This window comes from Aythya marila, assembly GCF_965140915.1.
Source record: "Aythya marila genome assembly, chromosome: 4".
Taxonomy (NCBI): Eukaryota; Metazoa; Chordata; class Aves; order Anseriformes; family Anatidae; genus Aythya; species Aythya marila.
In genome coordinates this window covers 25012062-25035599 of record NC_139045.1, presented here as the reverse complement: position 1 = coordinate 25035599, position 23538 = coordinate 25012062, and the positions used below count along the sequence as shown (strand labels likewise).

Sequence of the window (23538 nt, the reverse complement as noted above, 5' to 3'; positions counted from 1 at the left end):
TTGTTTTTTGTTTGTTTGTTTAAAAAAAAAAAAAAAAAAAAAGGCAGCTTTTTAAGTTTGCTTGACATTTATTTCCGTGACTACAAAAAACAGCATACCTCTCTCATGTTCTTGATTGGTAACATTGCAGCAGAGGACAGCAGCACTCGTTACATGGAGTGCTGTGTTGATGAACTGTAGTTTTCAAATCAGAGCACTTGGACACACATTTGAGGACACACATTAAGGCAGTTGCAACCTGTGTACCAAAATGAGTCCTCTTCATTAATGGGTTTCTTAGATTAATTTTTACATAAGAAATAACGTGTAGCATTTTAATTTTTTGACAGCATAACCTCAGGATCAATTTTTTAATTAAAAAGATGTATGATATCTTGCTGACGATACTGTTCAGCATGTGCTAAACTTGCGAAAACTGTCCAAGTGCTGGAACTGACCTGATTAATAGCTTCCTTTCTCATCAACCAGGGAAGCCACTGTATAGGAAATCCTAAATTTAAATCTGCTAGAAAGACACAGTTTATGTAGTAATTTCCAAAATATATAGAGTTGCAAAAGATAGTCATTTCCTGTGTTTGCTGACGATCCTTTACTCTGAACATTCCTTAGTCATGGACATATACTGTACCTTAACAAAAACGATCATGCTAATATCCCAGCCTCTTTGAAGATAGTCACCTATATCTATTTTTTTTTTTTATTCTTATCCTTATCTGACATATCTTCCAGGTTCTCTCCATCCCTGTTTTTGACACACTTCCAAGTTCATTAAACCCTTTATTTATTGTCTTCATTGTTAATTCCTTCCACTGCTGGCAGTCTTGGGGGGAGATAGGGAGTAGGGGAGCATTACCACTTGTCAATGCAGTTGTAGACTATACAGAAGTACAGATGCTCAGTATTTGGGAACTGCTTTTGGGTTCTGTTGAAGTATCCAGTTATTGATTTCCAGTTTACACAGTACTGTTTTAATGTCATTGGCATGAAATTCCACTACATCATGAGTAAATGGCTTTTGCTGTTTCTGACCTTGCTGACTGCACATTTGAAGTCATTGTTCCTGTTTTTATTCTTTTTTTTATTATTTTTGCATTTAACTGGGCATTCTCATTACATGGAAAAGTTTACAATAAAATATTCTTCCTTTTCATTTTCTACCACTGCCAGATCTGTTTCTTGGCTTACATTTCAGGAAGCGTATCTGCAAAATTCCATAATGTTTTTGTGTTTATATTTTCTATGACTTTTTCAGCCCCATTGTGATAGTACGTTTCTCCTGTTTGTAGTCTCTCTTTCTTGTCCAATGCACAGAGCACCAAACTGACAGCTTTGCATGACATACTTTATATTCCTTTTCCACCAGTTTACTGTTTTTGTGTTGTTGTTTTTTTTTTCTTTCATTTCAGTGTCTCTTGTTATTGTCTGTCTTGTTACTGACTCTCAGCTGCAGTATGTTTCTCAATTAGTTTTGAAGACTGATCCAAAATCCATTCAGTCCCTCCTCAATCTTTTACTTAATTTGCTGTATGTTTATGTTCCTGTTCTCCAGCAACATATCCTCCACTGCTCAAAAATCATGAATCTCTTACTGCAGTAATTATGATTACTCCAACAGGGTTGGAGTCTCATTCTTGTGTGCACTGTATTTACATTTTACAGATAATCCCTGGGCTGGATCACTCACAAGCTAGACAATTAAGGCGACGAGATAGAAAGAGCAAGCAACATTTAGTTTTAAAGACGAAGTGATATAAAAAGAGGGTGATTCACCCTAAATCCCAGAAGAGATGTACAGCAGAGCCAGAAAATGCATCTGTGATATCTAAGCTGCAGTCAGGAACAAAGCCACAAAACCACAGCTTAATCTATTTTAAAGCTTGTGTTAATGCTTGCCTTTTGCTTTCAACCATCCCTATAAAGTGTTTTGCAACATTCACTTGGAAGGAGCTATATAAAGATAAATTGTGATATAGTACATAGCTGACACATAAACTACTCTTCTTTTGATCTTTCCAAACTGAAATTGCATTGTTTTAGTTTCATCTTTGTATTTTATACCTCAGCTGTGGACCAGATTCATTGCTTTGTAAGAAGGAGGCATTAGCAATCTTGAGAGTTTCATTGTTTGCATCTTAGATAAACAGAGGCATCAGTGTTGTGATACCATTTTGCCAAATGTCCCACACCACCTGAATTCTTTTCATGGTACACTAGAGATCTGCAATATTTAACACAGAAGCCATTCTCCGATTTCTTGCATTTAGTGCAGGTGACATAAAAATGCACATTTTAAAGACAAGGTTGCCAGAATTGATCTTCCCAGGAAAATATTAAAAATGCCTTTAAAACCATTGTGCAGCTAAAAGATAAACAGGAACAGCTGCTAAATGTCCTTCAAGGCAGCTCGAGATTCATTTCAATTACCCTACACAGTGCACCTCAGGTGCAGCACAGCATTTTCAAGTTTTATATCTATCAAATTTAAACCTAACACAAAGTGTTATTTCCTCCCACTTGTTATTGCCTCAGTATACCTGACAGGTTGTTTTCCTAACTCCTTTTCTCCTTTCATTTTTCTTTTCTTTTTCTTTTCTTTTTTTTTTTCCAGATATTCAACTGCATTAGAGAAAATGCAGTATATGTCTACTTCAGCTCTTGTTGTCTGAGTTAAAGTAATACTGCCCTATATATATATGCTTTCTTGTCTTTTAAATTTGTTCTGTTGCTGATCCTCCTCTGAGTCAAACTTCTATACTGTCCACTCATAGCTTCAGTAGGTAAGAAACATTGCTTAATGACTTCAATATCTTGTCTAGTCTTTGAAATAACACTTCAATTTAAAAAACAACAACAAACAGTAGATATATGTCTGCAATTTCATCTGTGCACTGGGTTATTTGAAGACAGCCACAGAGGTATCCACTGAAAAGGTACCAAATGATGTAACATACAGAGTATTCGCAGAAAGGTGAATAATATTTTTTTACACCATTTACCCACCTGATTTTAACATTCTCATTTTTATAATTTTTAATATGTTTATGAATGAGAATTAGGTGTCACGGGATTACATGAAAAGGATATTCTATGATTCTATCTCCAAATGTTAACAGGATTTCAGGTTTTCATTTAAGAAGCAAACTTTACAAAACAGTTTTGAGAAAAAAATGATCAAGTCAGCGTGGCATAGCAAGACCACTCTGGACTGTAATGAGCTATTTTGGCACAGAGGCAGAGCATTCATCTGGGTCTCCATTTCTAACCCATCGGTAAATTTACTCCCTGAGAAGGACTGGGCTCACTCAGGGACCTGATGAGATATGCTCACAACAGAAATAGGAGTTAAAATACTCTTGATTCCATCACCGTGTGTGCTTCCATTTGGCAGTGCAGCTGCCTTTATCGCTTGGTGCCACTTACCTGCAAAATGTGCCTGCTCATCTGACATGCTAGCAAGCACCAGAAGCACCTACAGAGCACTCCTGTGCCTTAGTGAAGAGCTAACTCCGTGCTGGGCAAGGGAAAGGTCCTGAGCAGCTTTCAGCTGTGCAAGGGTGTCTGTGGTCCCACAGGACAGGATCTTCAGCTGTCTTTGGCGGTTTCAAGCCTTCCTTGTTTGTGCTAGTGTACTCAGGCCTGTCAGGCAATGTGGTACAGAGCCTCAAACAATTACAAGGGCTAATACCCAAATGACCCATAAGAAGTAGCTTCCTCAGTCACTTTGCAACTCAGGTCTTCGTGCTAAAAACCCCAGCTTTCTCTTCTCACAGTATGAATAACAGTCACTCTCAGGGGCTGAATTCCAGCTTGCTACCTTCAGCAATTGCTTTCAGTCACTCTCAAGCACCAAGTGATCCCGCAGTGCAGTGCTTAGCATCTGCACGTTCAGATTACTAAAATGTAGTTGCAAGCTCACAACCACTTAGCCAGGACTATGCAGATACACCCTCTGTAACAAAGGCAAGCTCAGCAAAAGAGGCCAAACTCTTGTCCATTTTCAGTATTGTTTTAAATGAATGAAATCAATCATTTCATTTTCCTGTGATTCGAAAAAGCCAGCTGCTACAGCCAGCTGGTAGGCAGGCCAGAAGAGTCAGAATGAGAAATGTATGGTAAAAAAGTGCAGAGATGCACATTGTTCGCTGCAGGCTTCACAGTGAATGTCAAGTATTCATGATCATATCATATTTTCTGATACCTTTTTCTAGAGATCTGGTAACTGCTTCTTTAACTGGGAGTATATCAACTTCTGGATGAATTGCTTTCTGTATGTAAATCACTGATAAAACTCTCAGTTGTCTGTTCTGTTCTGCATTAGCCTCAGTCACAAGCTTACTTCATTCCATTTTGCTCCAAAATGCATCAAATACAGATAAAATCCCTTCATATGTGTAGCATGTGGACCTCTGTTCTCACCCAGATAAATGGAAATTAATGGAAATATAGAGTAGCAGCCATTCTGTTATAATATTTGCAGAGAACAAAGAATACTATTTTGCCAAGACTAGGGACTAATGTTTATATCAGCTTTCACTCTAAGTGAATTTTAAACTCTTGATGTATGACTGGTTTCAGGATTTTGAAAAAAGTTCTGCTTGTGGACTTTCACAGGTTTTTTGTTGTTTTCCATTTCCCTGATTTGCAAAGTCAAATTGCTTTTTCTTTTAATTATTATTATTTTTAATCAGAAAGTCATAAATATTGTCAGTGTGCTATAAAAACCACCTAATAACCATCTAGGAGTTCAGTAGTTTGGCATAGAAAATGATGCCTGTAGGTGTTATTGCTTGATTTCTGTAGTTCCTCTGATGTGACACACAGCCTTGCTCTCACATACACTTGGTAAAACATAGTCACACTAGGTTTTATGAAGCTTTGTGAAGAATTCCTTACTTGCTGCCCATCAACATGCAGCTTGGGTTTTAGGCCTGTGATGTACTTGCAGCTCCCATCAATTTTGACAGAGATGACTACATTTGTTTCAGTGTCAAATGTATTAATGATGAAAAGTAGCAGCATGCTTTTTTCTCTATGTGAATTTGATTGGAAGGAAATGGATTTTTTTTTTTCCTTTTTCTTTACAAAATGAAGAGCATCTTAACAGTTGAGCTCTTTGTTCACTATTCAATACAAAACATAAGCCAGGTGTTTTGGAAATTCTTTCTTTTTCTGGTGGTTTGTTTTACATACATGGCCTTCTTCTGAAATGTTGTCCCTATAAGTTTTAAACAGTAGACAAAATAGTATCTTGGTTGTGTTGCAGGAGGATCATTGATAGATACATCAAAGATGTTTTATATTTTCATTTTGAACATACCCTGTATTTGCAAAGTGAGATTCCAGGTACCAAAGAACCTTTTTATCAAATTGCAGCATTGGGGAAGCAAAGAAGGCCACCACTATGAATGCAGGAGGATTCAGTACAGAATGATGTATAATTTTTACATAACCCTTACATAACAAACCATAACATCAGTCAAAATGCCCTTCTTTGCCCCATTTGTCCCCAGGAGTCATTCTTTCATTTGCTGTGTGTCTCCTTTCCAGGTGTGGATGTGTGGAGGTGGCATGTTTGATGTTCCATGCTCTAGAGTTGGGCATATCTACAGAAAGTACGTCCCTTATAAAGTCCCTTCTGGAACCAGCCTAGCACGCGTGAGTAATTGGGTTTTGCTGTTTGTCATTCTCATTCATAATCAGTCTCTTCATTTCCACACCTAACAGTAAGCCATTAAAATGTAAAATGAATGTTGCTTTATTTTTCTGAAATGGGATGTGCAATTGCTGCAGTTATGCTGCCTTCCAGAGATAAAATTGCTAAGAATAAAATGAAAGCTTAAAAATACAGGGTTGGACATTTCAGCACAGAAGTATGGTACACACTGATTCAAAAGAACCGAGGAATAACCTAAGGCTTGCAGTTCTTGAATTGCACAATGTTGTCAGTCATAGCAGGACCAATTTGAATGCACATTTTCTTATCAGTCAGCAGAACAGGCAGAATCTTGCATAAGGAATATTTTTTGAGGCCAAAGAACTGAGTAACAATAATTTGAGTGGCTGTCTAATTATTGTATAAAACCTGGTTATGGAATACAGCCAGCTTCGAACTGTATGAGTGAGAAATTAGAAGACCTCTAGACATCTCTCAAAGACAACCAGCCACGTCCGTGAGGGGCTTTTTGCTCAAGAGAAAATGTTCCATAATTTTTGGAGATGTTCATGGGATGTCAAAAGATGAGAGACAAAGTGCACAGATGTAGTTTCAAGGCAGATACAAGTATTTATTCATGCTTGAGTTTAATCTTTTCTATTTTAGAGGATTATTATTTTTAAATAAAATGGCATTAATATTAAAGTCTGCATATTGCCATAGGGTAATATTTTATGAATCATATTTTTTTCTTAATAATGAAAATGTGATATGAATAAAAGAATAAATCTTTTGCTTTAAGGGGAGATATTCTTGGTTTCAGCAGCATGGGACAAGGCTTGCTGTAATAACTCCACACACAGGAAAGAGGCCTTCTGTACTGCCTGCCTGACAGTTGCCTAGGGAGAGAAAAAAAATGCCTAAAAAAAATACTCATGTAAATTGTGAGACACCGTAACGGGATTAGTAGTTGTGGTAGTATTAGTGACAAGACATGTATTGACAAAATTATGAGATCAAAATCTTCCCCTTATATATGTGTAATCTCAGTTTCCCCACCCAGATTTCATGGAGATATTGTGAGAACTTGCAGCCAACCAATAGCCACAGCCTGCAGCCTCCCTTTATATATTTATATATTTTAGTTTGATTTCAATAAACCACTTGTGAAATGTTTCTACCACCACCACCCCAGTCCTACAATCCTAGAATATCCTGAGTTGGAAGGGACCCACAAGGATCATTGTGTCCAGCTCCTGGCTCCACACAGAACCATACAAAAATCAGACCCCATGTCTGAGAGCATTGTCCAAACACTTTTGGAACTCCCTCAGGCTCGGTGCTGTGACCCCTACCTGGGGAATCTGTCCCAGTGCCTTGAACGCACCTCTTGGTGAAGAACCTTCTCCCAACATCCAGCCTGAACTTTTTCCTAATACCCAGACTAAATCCCTGTTACAAAAGTATAAATCTGCCCGTGCATGGACTGATTGCCCTATGTCTTGTGAGAAAAGATGGAGTATGCAGATAGGATGGATTTTATCCTTCCAATTCAAGTAATGGTTCATTTCCTATGTGGTGTTGGAAATAAAAAATATGATGATGCTTAGGTAAATTTCTGGCATATATTTAACACTGAAAGAAAAATTGAATTTTCAGGTTCCCCATATTTTTTCCAGTACAATATTCTAAACCAAAGTATTACTGTTAAGATGCATTTTATCAAGGTTGCCAGCAACGCAAGATCTTCTCTATTTTTCAGTGTTAGTTCAAATATTATGTTCTCCAAATATAAGTATTTTATCTAAAACTTCCCTTCAGTTCCAGAACATAATGGATAACATATTCAAAAATACTCAGAAATATTATCTCTGTTTGCCAAAAGCGTATTTAGTATTTTTCAGTATGTAGTTGTATCCATGAAACTTTTTGCTAAATCCTTTTCCATCTTGTGGGATGTAAAGTGTGGTGCTAGAGATGTAGTTCACAGAGGAATAAGCCATAGGAAGCCTGTCTGTGATTATATAAATGATTGTAGCAGCCCCTTCATTAGTCAAGAAAGAGTTTGCCATTGTGCTGATACTGCATTAAAGGATCATGGATTTCCTCATCCTGTCCCACAAGATCAGCACAAGGGATTAAGAGATGAATTAGGAAGAGGATGGAGCTTCTAGACAAACTCAGGAATAGCCCAGATCATGCCATGGATCTTCTTTCAAGCAGTTTCAGCCTATGTTTGCCCATAATGAATATGGCTTAAGGTGAGCATATTACCTTCCCTTCCCTTGGGATTTCACCTGTCTATAGCAGCGAGGTTCAACATGAGCTTTCAGGTAGCTATATAATATCTGATGAATCTAGATATATTTTTAAAGAGCTATTCTCTGACATGAGGATCACATACGCTTTATAAAATGAAAAACTTTTCAAAAACTGTGTTCTGCCACCCTCATCAGTAAATAACTATTAGTGTACCACGCACAATAACAGGTATCATTACATCAAATTTCTACATTCTTATTATAATATTTCTTACCTCCATATCTGTCACTGAAGACCTGCAAGGCCTACACATACCCAATGTTGAAAAACATCGACCCATGAAATGCTCTGTCAGTAAAACTGTTTGGTAGTACAGAACCAAAATAAAGGAAACTACACGTATAGTAGATTTATAAAACAGACCACAATGAACAAATGCAGGTAGCAAAGCTGAGTATTTTTTTCAGGAGATATCTCAGGATGTAGCTACTTACTAAGTGCAGTCAACGCCCAATTTACAGGTAATTGCACATGAAATGAGATTAATGGGCAAGCAGATGACAGCAGTGATTCCGCATTATAATGTGGAAACACCACATAATTATTTGTTCATTCCAAACCTGTCAGCCTCTGCACAAAACTGCAGTGACTAATAGCTATTTTTGTCTGTTTGTTTTAGGTAAGGCATGTATAGCAAGCAAGTCCTCAAATCTTAAAATCCTACACAAGATGTTGCCCTGTTAAGAACTTCTGAATTGTTTGACTGGATTATTTTAGTTGCTTTGTGGTATTCTTCACTGTTGTTTTATTTTTAAGAATTTTACCTAAGCCACTTTATTTTAGCCAGTTACCTATTAAATTAGTCTTATTATTATTATATTATTAGCAATTTCTTTTAGGTATATTCAAGCTTATAATTTATTCAGTTTCCTATTTGGGGGGTGGATATTTTTCTGTTTGCAATTCTGCCAAGGCTGTAAGACATTTATTGATAAATGCTCGCTGTTCCATAGGATATGCAGAGTTGAACTCAGAATTGCAAAATATATCTACAGAAATTGTTTTCATTTGCAGGTATCTTACACAGCATTTTAGCATTAACTACAGAGCATTACAGTACTAGGCCTTCCTGAAAGGAAGGGCAATCCCACTGAAGTTCAAATTTGGATGCTAACCACGCAGCATGGTGAAGCCTAATCTTAACTTGAATTCCTCCCTGCACTCCAGGACGTGGGATCCCAGAGCACAGTGATCCTCTGACCCAGCAGGCACAAGCACGATGACATTTGCCTCATTACACAGTGTCGCTGAATTGGAACTTGCAAGAGTTTGTTTCAGGAATTCAGCTGATAAAGGTGGGTTCAGATTCCCACCTGAACCATTTGCTCAGCCTTTTTCTGTGGCTTCGAAAGGGATCCTTAGGGAAAATTTCTGTAGCTAGACCATCTGGTGCTTTGACCACATTTGCATTTTTGACAGAGCTTCCTTTAATATTATTACCTTATTTTATTTTATTTTATTTTCCAGCTGCAAATAGTGACTGGGGCTTTCTTACTGCAGCCCTTGGACATTTTCTTTTCACCTTCCAGCCAGGTTAAAGAACCAAGGAGAAACAGTTAGGTAAAGAACGTTTGTAGGTTTCCTTGTGACTGGAGTGCAAACTGATGGATGTGGCATGCTGTTCAGGGGGCAGTGCTGGCACTTCTGCAATCACCTCTTTAGTGCAAAAGGCTGTAGCATAAATTCACTTAGGATTCAGCAGTTACAGTAAGCAGCTGAAACGTTAGCTTAGAATAAGCTAATCATTTCAGAATCAAGCAAGAATTGCCTTCTTGCAACAGCACAATTGTAATATATGATAATGATAATGGTCATACAATACAACTTTTAAGTTTTCATTCTAACTTTTTTCATTTAACAGATTTATAAATTCATCATTAAAATTAAAATAAGATCTCAAACAGAGCATTTACCAAAGAAAAATTTTATTATCTTCTAATCCCTGAATAAAAGAAAGTTGCAGTAATTTTTTTAATGCTAATTTTACATATTTTATTTGATCTGAATAGAAACTTTGCTTTTAAGCTGTCCTTTTTTTTCTTTTTTTTTTTTTCTTTTCTTTTTTTTTTTTTTTTTTTAACAGGACAGGCAGCTTAACTGTTAGCTATATGAAAGGAATGCAAAAAAGATGGAGAACTAGATGTTCCTGGATAACAACAGCATCAGTGATAACTGCTTTCCAGGATTTGTTCAGTAGACTGACAGATGATGTTACACTGTCACTATGATTTCTGCTCAGGAGTAGTGGTCAGTAAATAAAATTTATATTTATACCTTTCTGAAATGGTAATCTTCAGAGTGGCTGTGAGGACACTCTTCTTTATGCCCTCTCTCCCCACAGCAGCCCTACAAATAGCCTGCAGAGACCTGGGCTCAGGCCAGGAAGCATCCTCACGGTGCACCATGCCCATCCTGCATGCCTGCAGAGCTCACTGACCACCAAGCCACACAGCCTGGCCTCAAGTGAGCAGAGATGTGTCCTTTAGTGACAGTGGGCTTTTTTCCCCCTTTTTTTCTAATGTGTAGATCTTATTTTTTCTTGTGTTGGAGCTATAAATGTTTATACAAAGAATGAAATTCTGGTTGTTTTCAGATGACATCTGTGGAATTTCAGTTCTAGGTATTTGCAGGCTACAGGCTGAAAATAGTCTCTTGCTTCTCTGCCAGCTGTGCTGTGCTAACTCTCACAAGAGTTATTTATATACACCCACAGATTTGTCACCTAGTTAGCATACTGTCTTCCATGGAGAAGCCCCTTTTACACCTGCAGGCATCTCTTTATTTGGTTGTTGTTGTTTTGTGTTTTTTTTTTTTTTTTTTTTTTTTTATACAAATATAAACCATTGCTGGAATGAAACCAAATCAAGTTTTAAACACAATTAAGTGCAGAGGGCCAAAACAAGATGACCAAGAGGCATGAAGACTGACAAACACTAGCAGTGCCTAATGCCAAAATTAAAAGGGAATTAGGCAAGAAGGGGAGAGAGATGAAAGTCCACATCTAGACATAACTGATGTGGGCAGCTTACACCTTTGCATGTCACAAAGCTGTAATTAGTGTCCAGAAAATGCTTTACTATGTTTTTGCTGTAGAAATATACATGAATTAGGAGTGACTGTGTGCTGTTACTGCAAGAACGATGTCTGAGTGAAGTTTAGGATACTGTTTTTCTCCTTGTGAGTGCTGTGAGGTTTTGTATGCTGCTACCTCTGCCATATGGATCCGCACTTGTTGGATGGGCTCCTCCAGTTACACTTTGTGCTCCTCCTCTGTGGTGATTTATTGTGACATTATACTACCCATAAGCCAGCAGAACATCAAGTATAGTTCTCTTGGCTGGATGGATCCAAATGCGCTTTTTAAATACTTCTTTATGTAAAACAAACTGAATATTATAATATTCCTAGCAAAATGAAGTAAAGCTACTTCCAGAAGTAAAAATGACACCCATTTTGAATTAGCAACAACACTGTTCTTCACAAAACAAACAATAGAGAACATTTAAAGTAGGAAAATGAAATAGGTAGAAAGATAATAACCACATTGGAATGTTACTAGGAAGGAAATGGATTAATATGTCAGTTGTTGCAGAGATTGTTGTGTTATTTTTGGTAAATAAGTAGCTGTATCCTCTCTTACATTTCACAGCTGAAATACAGTCAGGCCTTAGGCATGCTACAGTGACTCATATCTGATTGAGGTAATTGAAAGTGATTTTTGATGTCCTGGCTGATGAGAGAAAAGGCTGTTGTGTGTCACTACAGCAGCTGAGTGTGTGTCTGCTAGTGACATCCAGCTTCCTGGAAACTATTCAGATTAAATGTAGAACAACAGGAATTCATTGCAGGATCCACATGTTCCTGTAGCAGTTTAATACTGACAAAAGCAAAGTCTGCGGATTGGGGTCAGGGCTGGTTTCATGCAAAAAGTGAGATAGGCACAAAAGCAGGAAAAATGGGTTATGCAGGTATAATGAAACAAATAGGAAAACCATTATACTGCTTTAGTGCAACTGGATAACAATATGTGCTTTAGAACATCTGGAGAAACTGAAAACAGAAATTGCATTTTTATAGTAGCTTAACTGCTGCATCTAGAATGTGAATTGGAAAATATGTAACTGTGATGGAATTATGCAGGGTTGCAATCTGGAATAATATTTAGGAAGGTAATATTTTAATTATGAAGTATGGATTACCCCTCTCTTATCAGGGGCCAAACTAAGGGGGAATATTTATGAATCCATCCTTTGCCATGCCCCTGCCTGAGTCTATTTTTTCATTCTTATGAAAAATGTGTTTAGCTCCTCGCTGAGTTTGAGTAAACACCATGTCTCTTGTAAAAGGCAGAAGATCTTGCACCCTCAAGAAGAGACTGTTGTTTAATCAAAGAGATGTATCTTCCCTACTCACTGAAGAACATGAAAAGGACAAAACAGTCCATGAAAAAATTCTTTTTCTCAAGTGGAGAAGTCTTCATTTGTCTCTTTCATTCTCCAGTCAAGTTGATTTCAACTCTTTTATTAAGTCTGGATTTCAGTGACATTGTATTTTAACCACCATTGTAGAACATTGCTGAGTGAAAATATAAAACAAAGCCACAGTTTTAAATGTATGAGCTCATATAAAATTAACTTGTTCAAATGTAAGCTTTAGTAAAGGATTTACCAAACAGTAAAGTTGTAGCAGCACCACAAAACTTCATTAAATCAAGAATGCATGCATGGGCAGCTGATGACAGCTAATGCATGAGTCTTGCTATGATTGATATGACTTCTGCATGCCTCTCTCAGCTTCTTGCTGACACCTGTCACAACCTTATATATAGAAATATGCATCTACTCAAATATCACTGGGCTTTTTTTAATCTTACAGAATTTTTTCATTGAATATGACAAGAGGGAAAACAAGTCATCATTCGTCTGTCATGGATAGGTCCAGAGAAACTCGTCAGATGTCCATCTGCAATCTCTGTGACTGCCTTACAATCTATGTAACTGTTTCATATTGAACTGATCTCCATATAAATGTTCCTATTTATTTTTTCTGTTTTTTACTTTTTTATATTAAAAATCCAGCTTACCTGATCTGGACATCTGTAACCTTGTAATGAGTAGTAGTTTGACAACAAAGCCAAGCTGCAGCAGTTTTTCAGCTGTAGAAACATACTTTATTTTTTCCCTTCTGTATGAATTTAGATGAGGTTTTCAGTTTGAAGTAACAGAAGCCAAGCAAATGGGATCTACCACAAAAACACTCCAAAACTGATTATTTGTATTGATAAAGATATTTGATGCCATTTGAGAAACTGGCATTTAAAGGACTTCTTTAAAAGATTATACAAAGAGTAACAGAGGCAGAAATCGAGAAGATTCAAAGCCAACACTTATTTTGTTTGTTCTAAATTTTTTGTAGACTAGCTTTGCTATGAGACTGGAGTGGTTACGTGATGCTGTAGGACATTCACAAAATGCCACCTAATCTCATAGACTCTAAAACTTTTTTGACCTGTAAGTCTCTACAGCACTACACACACACACATTTTAAAGTCCTAACAGTGCAAAACTGCTTAGCACCTATTTTGCATTCAGAATCTGTCAAGATTTGGTAGCTATTCATTCCCGTTCTTATTTATGGGGATTAACATACTGACATGCTCAAGAATGTGTCTAGACTCATTTAAGGCTCGGACAGGAAGGATGTGACAGTCCTACTGCCTCCACAATGTCAATCACTCGACCAGATAGTAGTAAGGACAATTCTAGGAGACTCATAAAGGACTTGAAATCACTTCTTTAGAAGTAAGTCACTTGATCAGTAAGCCTTAAAGTGCAACGAGCTCTCTCATTTCAATTGTGCTCCTCTTCCTTTCTGTTGGTGATAAGGTCAGTAATAAACAGAATCTCACTGACATGGTTTTCAGAGAAGTTATGTTCCTAGGAGGGTCTTCTCACAGGGCAACTTCTCGCAATGTTAGAAAGCCACAGAACTGGGATATTCAGCTTAGCAAAACTCATTCATTCCCAGGGTCATGCTGAGTTAGCATATTCTAAACAGCAACATAAATGATGTTTGCCTTTGATTGTGTAAGCTTGCTCTGGGCTAGCTTGCAGGAGAATTCATCTACCTGACTGCATTCAATTTAAGTGTGGGGGTTAACTGCAGTTTGTAGTTTTTGTTATTGGTCTGTACATGTTTATGTTAAAGGAAAATGTGATTACTGAGCTTGTGTAGAGATAATAAGTATAATAAACCCATGTTAACTGAAGCCAGCAAATCTCTTCAAAGTATTTGGATACAGAGTGCTTTCTAGTAACTACCACATTCAGAAAGAGCTTCCCACTTCTCCAGGAGAGAGGGTTCCTTACAGTCATGTTCATAAACGGTTTGGAGGTTTAGAGCTGGCAAATGAAGAGTTTGTATTTTAAAATTATTGAAATTCAAAGGGCTGCCTCATGCAGGTTCAGCTTATGATGGTAATGTATAAACTTGCTAAGGATGTATAGTTTCATTATAGAATCTGGCAAGGTGTGGAAGATTTTTAGCATAGGATGGAGAGAATGTTTTTGGAAGAACCAGGAAATGACGTATAAATAGTTTTGGATCCTGTCAGTCTCACTTCAATGCCTGGTAAAATTATGGAGATTATTCTGGAAGTTATTGAAAAACCCATGAAAGACAGTGCAGTCATTGGTCACAACCAACATGGATTCACGAGGGGACAGTCCTGTTTAAAGAACAGGACTTTTCCTTTTATGAAAAGGTTTCCCACATAGCTGACCAAGGGAAGCCAGTTGATATATTTTTTGGATTTCAGTAAAGCTTTTGATACTGTTTCTCACAGTGTCCTTCTGAAAAAACACAATGCAGTGGGTGAATGGTTGATGGGTCAAGATCACATGGTTACGGTAAATGGAGTTATATCAGGCTGGTTGTCAGTCACTAGGGGGATTCCCCAAGGGCTTCATTTTAGGGCTTGTTCTCTTTAATGTTTTCATGAATTTCATAGATGTAGGACTTGAATATATACTAAGTAAGTTTGCAGGTGACATGAAATTACGAGAAACTGTTGACTGTTTTGAGGGCAGAGAGACCTTACAGAGAGATCTTGACTACTTAGAAGGCTGGGCAATCACCAACTGCATTAAGTTTAACAAGAGCAAGTGCCAGATCCTGCACCCAGGATAAGGCAACCCTAGCTATACATCCAGAATGGGTGATGAGAGGCTGGAGAGCAGCCCCTGGAAAGGGATTTGGGGGGGTTGGTCAATGGCAAGTTAATTATGAGCCAGCAGTGTATCCTGGCAGCCAAAAGGGCCAACTGTATCCTGGGGTGCATCAAGCATGGCATGGCTAGCTGGTGAGGGAAGGGGTTGCCCTGCTCTACCCTGCACTGGTGTGGCCTCACCTCAAGTGCTGTGTGCAGTTTTGGGCACCGCAATATAAGAAAGACGTAAAACTATTAGAGTGTCCAAAGGAGGACTAGAAAGATGGTGAAGGGGGTCTGAAGGGTAAGACATATGAAGAGCGGCTGAGATCCCTTGGTTTGTTCAGCCCCAAGCAGAGGAGGCTGAAGGGAGGCCTCATGGCAGCCTGCAACTCCCTCACGAGGGGAGCGGAGGGGCAGGCGCTGAGCTCTGCTCTCCGGGAACAGCGACAGGACCCGAGGGAACGGCATGGAGCTGGGACAGGGGAGGGTCAGGCTGGGTGTTAGGAAAAGGTTCTGCACCAAGAGGGTGGTCAGCACTGGGACAGGCTCCCCAGGACAGTGGTCACAGCACCAAGCCTGACGGAGTTCAAGAAGCATGTAGACAGTGCTCTCAGAGACAGGGTCTGATTTTGGGGTGGTCCTAGGTGGAGCCAGGAGCTGGACTCAATGATCCTTGTGAGCAGCTTCCTGGATAAAGCGGCTTACATGATACTTGGGGAATGGTGGGCAGAACTGTACTTTTCTTTCAAATGCAATATTTTGGAGGGTTTCTACCACCACAAAGGAGAAGAAAAAAAAAAAGAGAAAAAAAAAAGGCAGTGATAAAAGGCTCCTTTGAAAACAAAGAGTTTTTGATGGGTGAATGAGAGTTTTGAGCTAGTGAACAAGTGTAATAATATGAAGCATTACTGTTGGACTTTTCTTTATTCAGCTATAATCATCTAAGGAAAAATGTGGTTCTTTTAGATTAGCCAAACAACTGGAGAAAACTCCAGCAGAGTCTACTTCAACATTGATGGGCTGAGACTCTGCTGGAGTTATTTTGAGTTTTTCTTTGCTAAGATTTTTTTTACTGTACTTTTGCCATATTTTTATATGAAAATAAAACTATTAGATAAAGTGATTACAACAAAAATAGTATGATATTTTCTATAACAGTCTTAAACTGCATTTGCATTATAGTAAATGAAGTGTGCAGCACATACAAGTAGAAAATATTCTATAAGGATCACACTTCATGATTTTTTCATGATTTTAGTGTCCAAGGCCAGGTTGGATGGGTCTTTGGGCAACCTGGTCTAGTAGGAGGTGTCCCTGCCCATGGCAGGGGGGTTGGAACTGGATGGGTTTTAAGGGCCCTTCAAACCCAAACCATTCTCTGATTCTATGATTTTGGCTTTTGGCTTAAAATATGCGCTTAATCATATTTTAGCCTTATTTATGGAGTCTCATCACATAGTACTTTTACTTGTCAAAAGATTTTTTTCATACAGGGTTTCTGCTAAAAGTGTGGGCTTGTCATTTAGATGTTGTTCTTGAATTTATTTTGTCTTTCTTTGTCCTACCCAGTTCCTTTATTCTTGAATTCAAATGCCTTGTAAAGTAAAATAATTTAGGTTGTCATAAAATCACAACAAAAATAAACCCTATATAGGGCATGAGCCATTTCTATATAGGGATAGAAGTTATGTGATTTCTTAAACTTCTTTAATTTTACTTGCTTTGTCCCTGCAGGTTTTAATGTATTTGCTTCACACAAACAAAATACATAGAAACTTGTCTTGCAGTGTCAGCTAAACATACTGTATTTGTTCTGTATCTTGCTGTCTTTGTATTCAGATAAGCCTTATTAGTTCAGAGACATCTAGTTTGTGTGGATTAATAAAATTCAGAAAAAGAACTTTCAAATGAATCTTGAAAGCAAATCAGAGTAAGAATCAGGCTTACTTATATGCAGAGAATGTTCTGAGAAGAAACATTACCTTATGTTGCTGATAATCAGATGTATATTGTCCTCCAGCTTATTACAAAGCAAATCTCAGCATTTTGCAGTTAGTGTTCTATAAAAAGAATATTACAAAACTTGATGATGATGTTTTTACAAACAAAGCAATAAGAACACTCCACTGTCTCAATGTCATCCAGTGAGATGTTGCTTTGTTGGTGGGATAAGAGGTTATTGGGCAGCTGTGGAAATGCAGAATAGACTAAATCTGTATTCCACAATGACATCTGCATATAAATTCATGTGGAAAAAAAAAAAAACACACACAGAAATATAGAAAATCTCCCTTGTCCTGCTGCTATTTAGACTCCATGATGCTAAACAACAATAAAATCTATCTCTTCAGTCTTGTTCTTAAAAAGGAAAATAGGTAATTGTCTTCACTGTAAAATGCCAACAAAAATAAACTTTGTGGGGTATAAGCCAGAACTGTTGTGGGTTTTTTTTACAGAAATAGATGTAGGTATATCTACAAGATGAGTGCAGAAAGACACAAGTTGCACAGTCTATTCCATGAGCTGGTTTTCCTCAAGTCAGTGTCATTTCATGATTACGGGCTATGCTTTTGCAGACTTACTAATACATTAATACAACAAAGTTTCCAAACCTAGCGTGAAACCACATGTGAGAGCACAGAGCAAGGTCATGACTGCTTGCCCCATACATATGCGTGTAATTCATACCAAAAATGTGGGTATGATTTGTGAGATGTGATCGTGGGAGAGGGCTACCTGCAGGGCAACTAGACCTCCATTCTAGGTCAGGTATTTAAGATTTCCCTAAAGAGAACTGAGAAGGCAACAGGGAAAGCAAATTGATGAAGAGAAGTTAACCAAGACTGGAGAAGGTTCAGAAGTGTAAAAAGCTAGGTGGGTAAGCCATGTGATGACAGCTGAAATTCAGATACCTTTCACATGTGAAGTGAAATATATCAGAAGGAGTAATTTAAACTATTCATGCACATTAGTAGGTTGAGAGGTAACAGGAAAAGCCATGGGAACAAATGTGAGCAGCTGAGAGAAAATTCTTTTTAGCGTTCAGCATTAGTCAAAACCCATGTAAAGATGCGTAAAGAACAGGAAGGAAAATAAGACGTTCAACAGACAAAATAACGTATCTTATAGAGTCATCAGGAAAACAGGATACTTAATACTCTGCAGTGGTTGCTCAACACTTTAATGAAGGCAACATATGTTTACCAGTATTTTTCTATGTTAAGAATAAAAAACTAGACCAGCCAAGCTTAAGAGCTGTGTGAACTATTGATTTTTTGTTTGCTTAATTCTCTCCATTGGAGATATCATTTCAGTCAAAGCATGGATAAGTTAAACTTTGCTTTTTTTCTGCTGCACAGAACCTGAAGCGTGTGGCAGAGACATGGATGGATGAGTTTGCAGAGTACATTTACCAGCGACGGCCTGAGTACAGACATCTCTCAACTGGTGATATCTCTGCCCAGAAGGAACTGCGCAAGCACCTTAAATGTAAAGATTTCAAGTGGTTCATGGCTGCAGTGGCTTGGGATGTCCCCAGATACTACCCTCCTGTGGAGCCTCCACCTGCTGCCTGGGGGGAGGTGAGGAATATACAAATTAGGGGGGGAGGGGGAAATGAAATGAGCCTAGCATTTTACATTACAGGAAATTAAAATTATGAAATTAGATTTGGCTCCTTTGATAAGTAGTGTTATTAAGGGATTTCTTAGTGATTGGAACAATCCGTGGACTAGCCATTAAAATGAGAAACTGTCATGTCTTAGAACCATTGCTGTCACTTTTATAATTCATTACAATTCCATGTGTACAGGCCATAAGCTACGTGCACAATGAGGACAAGAACATGGAAAAGATTATGTAGAACTCATTATTGCATTTCAGAAGATGATTTTAGATTCTGAGAATCTCATTAGCAAAAAGTAGTTCTGAAGTCAACACTTTTTTTTTTTTTTTCTCCTATATCCACTTACATAGTTCCTCCTGTTCTTGTAATTCACCAGGGCTACTGTGTAGGTGTGGTTAGGTTTGGTCTGTTTTGCTCATATGTACAAGTATGAAAAGTGGAGCCTCGGTACTTTTCTTTTAAAAAGACTAATTTTGCTCAGCTTGTGGCCTGCATTTTGTAGCTGCCAAGTGTCAGTAGCAGACAAACTGAATTTCTCTTTTGGGGGATGAGAGGAATGGAGAGGATGGGAAAGGGAAGCTAGTAACCGCACATCACTTGAGTAGGGGGCAAACAAAAAGCCTGCTGGAACTCTCCACCAAAGACTGGTGATCAAAGATGTTCTGCCTTCAGACTTCTCTGAAGAGTAGAGCCACGGCACACCTTGTTTTGACAGTTTGTTTTGTGCAGGAGAAATGAAAACACAAAGAGTGCAGGGACAGGAAATGACTTCTGTGGCTGTACTGAAAGTTGCAGTGGCCTTTTACCCCTAGGTACTACAGCTGATTCATTTCATCTTGAACATGACATGCAGAGGGCTTTTTCCACAGAGTTCATCAGTTCATTAAGATTTATAAAGAAGGCTTTACTCTCACTTTGTTTGGCTGATTAAAAAAAAAAAAAAAAAAAAAAAGAGGAATGTCTGTACTGTGAGTTCTGTCCCTCTCAGATTTTGCTGGAGATTTTTTGGGGTTCTCAGACCAACCAAAGAATGAAGTTTTTGACCAAAACTTTTGGTAAGACACCTTCCATTTCAGTATCTCCCCAGTGGTCAAGGATGGTCTGTAGAGGGGATTTCTAAACACAGGTGCCTTTATAGTTTTCCAGATATTTTTTTTAAGCAAATTTTATCATTGCCAAATTTTAAAAATAACTTTCTGTGGTAGTAGTGGTCTTTAATTCTTCTTTGCAAGCTACCAGTTATGGAAGTTCAAAGGAACATCAGTTTATTTCTGTCTTACTACGTGCTACTCCTTCACAATAACAAATTCCTTTCTTGTTAATGCTTCTAATATCTTTGATGCTGTTGCACACACTTAATTGGATAAATTTGTACCAAGAGGTAACAAATTCATTAGTAGAAGCCAGGCTGGATCAGGGTTGTGTGACTGCTACAATTGTCTTCCACGTGTATACACGTGCATCCTTTGAATAGTGTGATCTATATGTGAGATCTATAATTTCTACAGCCAGCCAAACAATCCTTAACTCAGAGTGTCTAAGAGGAAAAGATTGTGATTCAGGTATTAATTTTTCTAATATCATTATTAATGCACTATTTGCATAAAAGCAAGTCTTTTTAAAAGCAAATCATACGTCATAGCGGTGGTATCTAATCTGTACATTGAAAGTACTTACTGAGTTCTTAGGAAGGAAGTTAAGACCAAAGACTTTTTTTCCTCTAAGATATAGTTTCTTTAAAATAAAATGAAGTTTCAGTCCTATTTTTTCCTGAGACTGTCACATTTCTGTGAAGTTTTAATTAATTTGCAAAGGACTTGAACAAACTTGAAGGTCAATGACTGTCATAATTAGAAGCAGAAAGAGGAAAACAGACTGTGTGTTATTGCTTTGTAAGAATTCAAGCAGCTCTGGAAACCTTGCTGATTAAACATACCAAAAGTCTGTGCCAAAGCTGACTGTCATTTAGTACCCTCTCTGCTTGCACTTAGAAAGACTTTATATGTGCTTGCCTATGCCAGTCTGAGGAAGAACAAACAATGAGCTACTCAGGCAGTTTTTGGCTCTGGTATTTTGATACATAGCTAGTAAGAGCATGTGGTGTAAAAACAAGTGTCTCATAAACAGCTGCTACATAACTCCTCTCTTTTTGCAAACACACTTATGTAAAATCTGACTCTTAAGTTTTTGACAAAATCTATTCATGATGGTGAAGAAGCAAATTTGGGAAGCAAAAAACACTAGTCTTCACTACACTCAATATGACCTTATTTTATGTCTTGTTTTTGTTTGTGCCTTTTGTCCTTTGTAGGTGGTGGGGTGTTTATTTCCTAGATATTCTATTCTACCTTATAACATCTGAAATATGTGCAGTAAAGTAATGCAACTATGAATCTAGATAGATTAATTTTAGTGAGACTGTCAGTTCTGGGTCTAGGTGAGATTGCCATATTGTTTCCTCTCCAACCATGGAGAAAAAAAGAAGAAAAAAAAAAGCAAAAGAGCAGGTTTTCAATTTAGATTTTGTTCTTTCCTTACAAATATATTAGAAGGGACGTTTCCACTTGAAAAACAGTAATAACCATCCCATTCTCTTTCAAGGGTGTGATAATTTATTAGTAGCATGTATCTGAAATCCTGTTGAAGGAAGTTAAAACAATAGCTGCATTCGGTGAGATTTGGGTGCTGGATGTTTTCTTAGGAAGTACTCCTGAACCTACAAGCTGTGATCTGCTGTGTGTGTATTGTACAGCTTCCAACAATATATTTGAAAACACATTTTACAGTAAATCAATCATATAATTTCAGCCATTGCAATTTACTTTAGACTTCATGAGCCCTATTGTCAAGGTGATATGAAAAAATTGATTTGTTTTACTGTGTCAAAAGGGAAATATTTAAGCTTGGTTTCATTTGCTGTTGCACGAACTTGTTATTCAGTGATTTAATACACAGCAAATCTCAGTTACTGCAACAGTGCTGAGCTATAGGACCTTTTCAGTCCAGACCTCGTGGATTTTATAGAATTGTTTTACAGCACTGACACGAAGTTAAATCAAGTAGCATATCTGAAAAGGATTAAAACATAAGAACTCACTACCTTCTCTTTTGATAACTTCCTTTTTTAAAGTGTCATCCTCATACCCTTAACGAGTCAATCCCAGCCCACCATGTGTCAGATGGGCACTGCACAAAAGCAGCATAACCAGCTATTCCCCACCTTGCACAGAGCGAGCGCTGCACAACTGAGCTACTTAAAGCTCCTTTCATCAGGATCAGTGTCATACAGAGTCCCCTGTTTCTTCAGTGAGGTCTTTGGCAGAGCTTGACTTCTTTTAACTTCAACTTTTCCTTTTTATTGCTCACACAAAGGATAAATACGCTTAAAATTGCTATGTATCAGTTGATAGGAAGGGTGGCTTGTTTCTCCGTATTTGATCAGTAGACGTTGATGGCCCTAGGGTTATCTGAGAATGTAAGCATATACAAAAACTATCTTTAAGTTCTGCTCAGACAAAAAAAAAGCAACATAAATGAGCCTTTGTAATGTCTTCCAAGAGCTACAGCCACTTTCTTATTTGTGGCATTGAATCAGATGTAAGGAAAGTGCTCTATGAACTGGTAACACCAAGATGTCTCTCATGTTGCTATGTTGTATAAGGGACCCTAGGGATATTCACAGCACCTTCTCCACCTTCATCATTTTATGATGATTGTGTGGAGCACAGAAATGTCTTTAGGTTGCTATGCTTCCACACTTCTTACTTTTGGTGCAGCTGGATAGTGCAGTGACAAGCACACAACACAGATCCCTGTGCCCCTGGGAGCGCCTCTCCCTCTCTGACTCACCCACTACGCTCCAGAAAGGCTGACAGCGGGGCCACAGAGCAGGCACTGCTGCAGACCAGGACATCTCACCCTGTCTCAGGAGCAAATCTTGCAGGAACTTGCAGTCTTGCTCAGAGTGTGAAGCCAGACAATCTTAATCTGCATCTCCCATGGGGAGAAGATTAAATCATGTAATTGCTGACTTTCTGCAAAACTCTGACATTAATTCAGCCTGAGGTCAAGTTATCTAGGAGACAGTACACATGTATTCTGCTGTATGTAAATACTGTTTGGGAACCCCTGATTTTCTTTTTATTTTGGTGTGAGATTCTGAAGTAAATTTATTTTTGAGTATGGTCAATTTCCCTGTATTATTTTCTACTGGAAACACATGTTGCCCTGCTTGTTGATGCTTCACATGTACTACAAAGTTTGTCTGTCCTCAGATTTAGTTTGAAACTGGAGATTTTGGAAGCCAGTTGATTTGTACCTCAGCAGCTTTGCTCACGCATGCACTATGTTGTCTTAGCTCTAGGAAGCTTTATACATGAACGTGATGTGGATGCGCAAGCAAAAGCAAATGCCTGAGCGTTTTGTTGTGGATAACTTCAGTCACAGGTAAAAGAAAAAGGAGGTTGTGAAGGGGAGGGGAGCTGACTGGGCTGTTGATATAGTTAAGAGAAATATCATTATCAATGGGAGAAAAAAAAAAAAAAGCTGTGAAATAGGACAAGGGAAGAAAGAGAGGAACTGATAAATCCTTCGACACCTGAAAATATCCGAACCTCTGGTTTGTTTCTTTGCAAAACAAAACTCCACAAATAAAACCAACCAAAGATACTGACAGATAGGCTCGAATACATACTATGCTTTTCTTATTTATCACATGATACAATCCTA

The 23538-nt window shown here is 38.0% G+C and overlaps 1 protein-coding gene across 1 annotated transcript in view; it reads left to right on the top strand.

Moving 5' to 3' along the window:
- Positions 1-23538, top strand: part of GALNTL6 (polypeptide N-acetylgalactosaminyltransferase like 6) — a gene marked incomplete at its 5' end in the record, with an annotated part of 473354 nt that overhangs the window by 431955 nt on the left and 17861 nt on the right. The window contains 2 exons of the mRNA XM_082759240.1: positions 5548-5655; positions 18545-18766. Of these exons, the coding sequence (XP_082615366.1) occupies positions 5548-5655; positions 18545-18766 (330 nt within the window). The remainder of the gene's footprint in view (positions 1-5547; positions 5656-18544; positions 18767-23538) is intronic.